The 4,509-nt window shown below is 33.6% G+C and overlaps 1 protein-coding gene across 1 annotated transcript in view; it reads right to left on the bottom strand.

Annotated features, from left to right (window-relative positions):
* Nucleotides 1-4,509, bottom strand: part of LOC108975901 (cytochrome P450 18a1) — an 8,723-nt gene that overhangs the window by 2,233 nt on the left and 1,981 nt on the right. The window contains 3 exon segments of the mRNA XM_018944713.1: nucleotides 916-1,180; nucleotides 1,311-1,740; nucleotides 2,311-2,432. Coding sequence (XP_018800258.1) covers nucleotides 916-1,180; nucleotides 1,311-1,740; nucleotides 2,311-2,432 — 817 coding nt within the window.

Below are 4,509 nucleotides of genomic sequence, written 5' to 3'. Positions count from 1 at the left end.
CCCAAATTAATACTAAAATATTTTTTTTAAGTTTCAAAAAAATTATTTTTGATATTTTTTCAATATATTTTTCAAATATCTTTTGGGAAAAAAATTATTTCAAATAAAAAATTAATACTGAAACCCCATAAAACTAATTAGGGCTGCAAAATGTTTTAAAATTCATGGTCGATATAATAATAACAGGAAAAAAAAATCCAGCCGCGCTATTTTTTATGAATGGGAAACGTTGGCAAACACCTCTAGAAGATTTTATGACCACCAAGTACACGGTCTTATACATTTATGCATTTGTACATATACTCATTCCGCTGTGCAATTATTTATTAGCACTGCTATTGTTGTTGTTATTTTGTCGCTACACGCATTTTTTATGAATGAATGCATTGGCATGAATGAAAAACGGGCACGACAAAGCGCGYAATTTTCCGCCTGCAAAGTAACAAGCTACAGCAATGGCAACAACAAGCAGAAATTGTAAATGGCAGTAGGCAGCAAGCAGCACAACCGGTCATTACCGTAAATATGATGAAAGAGCAGCAGTAGCAGCAGCAAAMACCTCGCTAATAATGCAGCCACTTAACAATAACAAATACTACACGATGCTATTAAATGTGGGAATGTTTGAGTTGGTGGATATGTGAGTGTTCCCCGACTCATACAAGCGGACGCGCTGACAATATACGCCCATTTCTGACAGCAATGTCAAGCCAAGACAATGCCAAACACGATGAAAGCAACAAACCAAGCCACAAATATATGTGTAACACCTGCCATATACATACATACATACATACAAACATATACATATATGTRCATACATATATATTTATATAAATTTCATAATCTTTTCGCTCACTATTCTAACAACTTGCTTTAGCTTAGCGCTTARGAGGGCGCTCTCAAAGGACTTACCTTGTTGGCGAGTGTGTGGTCGCKAGCGGCACAATCGAAGAGCGGCGCATCGATTCCAAAATTGTTGATTCGGTCACTGGTAAAAATTGCAAATCCTCTATGGAAGGCAAACGATGACGTCCGACCACCTGATCGAGTTCCTCTTGTACGCGTCGCATCGCTTCGGGATTACGCAACATGAAAACATTGATCCAKAGCAAAGTGGTTTTGATTGTCTCCATGCCGGCGGAAAAGAGATCGATGATGACTTGAACAATTTGCTCCTCTATAGAAGCGAAAATACGATAAAAGAAATAAAAAATAATTAGTATTGCCAGCAGAAAAAATGCAACAAAGGCGAGGAGAAACAATAATTTACATTTTCTGCAACTAACGACTAGTACCGAATTACTCACCGTGATTCTTTCCATCGAACAGTTCATCGTCGCGTCCCTCGTCCTTGGCCTTCTCAATTTCAGCCAAATAGAAATCGACTAAATCACGTATATTCGTGGGATCATAGGTATTTTTGTGTTCATCGATCACGTCCCGATAGAAACGCTGCATTTCCTCGCGATTCTTTGCGATTTTCGTCTTGGCCGTCAAAATCGAGGGGAAGTACTGTACGGTGGGTATATAATCGACGGTGTGTATCTCACCAAATAAACGCATGCCCTCTTCGATGAGGAAATTGAAACGGCGGAATTTCGGATCATCAATGGAGAAACGTACGGACATCATGATATTGCAGATGACATTGCTAACGGCTACGCTGATAGCGGGCGCCATATCCATGGGTTGACCATCGGAGACCCGTAAATTGTGTATGTATTCGTGTACTTCGGTCTGTGCGGAAGAAAAATTAAAGCAGAAGAAAACAAATTAATTAGAGGAAGARAATACAATTGTGGAATGCACATAAAATTGAAAGTTATTTAGCTGGCATAGCATGAAATGTCAGGTTTATTATTTGCTTGTAATATTTTTGTGGAACGCTTTCATGTATATAATAAACAAATTGTTTGCCAAACGGAAATTGTTCAATTAACGATTAGTTGAATGAGGAATGTAAGTGGAAGATATGTGGATTGCATGTGGAACATATTATTCTTTAATTACAAAGTATTGTGCACCATAATACGCTTTTTATGGAACGCATTTAGGTATGTAATTAAAAAAATTGTTATAAAACGGAAATTATACAATTAATTATTTATTTATTTTCGAAATTTAGTTTTTAATAGAGAATATGAGAGGAAGGTGTGTGKGTTCTATGTGGAACATGTTGTTTAAAAAAACATAATATGGTAAATAATTAAAAACTGGTATGACGACAGTATGTGGATTCTATATTTAACAGATTATTATACTTAAAAAATAAAATAAAATGTTAAATAATTCAAAAATGTAACTCACCATAATACGCTTCTCCATGACATGCTTTCCGTTGCCCATATAAGTCATACCGAATTGACGTAGTTTTTCGTGCAAAAAACGACGYTGATCCTTCCACAGTTTGCCGGTACTATTGATGATACCTGAATAGTTAAAGGAAAAGAAATAGTTATGAATAATATATATTTCTTGTTAAAATTAAAAATTAATTCAAATTTATTTATTATAATTAATTTAAAATTTAAATTATTAATTAAATTAATAGAAAACTAAATTTTCTTCATGGAGATAGTTTTCCGAGCATTTAGCAATTTTTATATTTTTACACATTATTTTCAACATTTAATGCTACCGTTACTTTTGCTCMCTTTAAAATTCCATGTCSAAAGTTKCACGCGCCTCATTTTCGACACTTAGGTGAAATTTTAATAAAATTCCTTGCGATAAAATGGAATTTTTACATTTCTCAATGGATTTTTTTGCGAATTCCTTCGCATTACACACCAAAGTCATTTGTCGGCAAACAAATTGCACCAAAAYAATTCCACAAAGGACGTGAAGCGGCGGTAAATTGAAGTAGAAAGACATTTTAACAATTTTAAAGTGCAAAATCACACACACACTCATACATTTTTGTGCCCATTGTTATGCATGTATGACCAGCAATTAATTTTGAAAATTTTTTCCACGTCCGTTATTGACAAATACAACAAAGATACAACGTTTCACGGTGTTTACAAAAAAAATGGATGGTAAAATTTTTACTTATTTTTCAGCTTTGCAGCGCTGGTAATTGAGGTAGTCTTAAGGCAAATGAGAAGTGATAAAATTTAAGCAAAAATAAAACTGAAAAAGCAAAAGCAAATCACGGTGATCAAAGCGTAAACCGAAGACGCTGAAACGGAACCATTTCATGGCAACTGGAAATCGCCGGCTCCAAAGCGTGAGGATAGCAAAAGTTGTATGCCTTTATGTTTGAGTGTACGCGTGTATGTGTGGAAGACTGCCTGACTGTCCTACTTAGTGCTGCAGAAACACACGCACAGTTGAAAGTAAAGGAAATTTACGAAATCGCGCACGCGATGAGCCGAACATGCACGGGAGTGTGTGATAAAAGTGGCAAAAAGCCAATAAAAGAAATCCAAACGAAATAAAGAAGACTAAAAAACAGCAAGCAATATTTACAAATGTTGCACAAGCGGAGAAAAATATAAAAAATAGCAACACCAAAAGTGAAGTGTGGAATGATAAATAAATAATGCACTTCTCGTCGCTCAAGCAAGAGCACCTGCTGTAGCCAGGCAAAAAAAAAAAACAAACGACAAGTAAAATAACAAAACCAAACAACAAAAGCCAAGCACAACAACAAAACCAAAAGCCAAGCAAAATAACAAATTCAAAAGTCAAGCACAACAACAAAAACCAAAAAGGCAAAAAAGCAAACGACAACGGAAATTTGCATTTACAACAAMATATTTCAGCAACAACACGAAGCGGAAGAAATGCGATGTAAAAGTAAAATTATTTTAACAACCGCAGCAGGGAAAAAGGCAAACAATTTGCATATAAATTGCGCGTAAAATGCCGCGTTAAAAAACGTGATCGTTGTAAAGTGTGAAAAACTTTTCAAAAAAATTAAAAAAAGACGGCAAAGAATGCAATATTTAATGCAATTTTAATTGATATGTGCACAAATGAAATTTGATTTGCTTTCCAATGCGCTTGAAATGTAAATAAAAATCATTAATAATAAACAAAAAAATTAAAGCCGTATTATTGTTCAACAATTTATGCCGATTTTGCGCTTTTCTGTTGTGTGGCTCCCACAATTTGTCTTGTTCTTGCTTGTTTATCAATTATTCATGATTTCGGGTTTTTCAAACGCTCATATTACCGTAAAATATATATACATATATAATTTTGGGCTTAAATATTTAAAATTTTGGTGACTTAAATCGTTTTTTTCTTTTATTGATTTCTTTTTAAAAAATACATTTACTTTTTATTTTTTTTTACTGAAAAATTAAAACAAAAAATATTTCACACAAAAAAATAAACAACATTTTTCACATTTCAATCGCGTGTTTAATATAATATGTAATAAAAWTAAAATACTTATACGCTTAAAATTCATTGATTTCTCGAAAAACACTTGGCAACAAAGTAAAATGTCAAACAAATTTATTTCATTTTTGAAATAATTACCAAAAATCACATTTT

The sequence above is a fragment of the Bactrocera latifrons genome, unplaced genomic scaffold, assembly GCF_001853355.1.
Source record: "Bactrocera latifrons isolate USDA-ARS-PBARC rearing strain unplaced genomic scaffold, ASM185335v1 scaffold_7, whole genome shotgun sequence".
NCBI classification, from domain to species: Eukaryota; Metazoa; Arthropoda; class Insecta; order Diptera; family Tephritidae; genus Bactrocera; species Bactrocera latifrons.
Note: the sequence above shows the minus strand (reverse complement) of the source record. Positions and strands in the feature narration are given on the sequence as shown.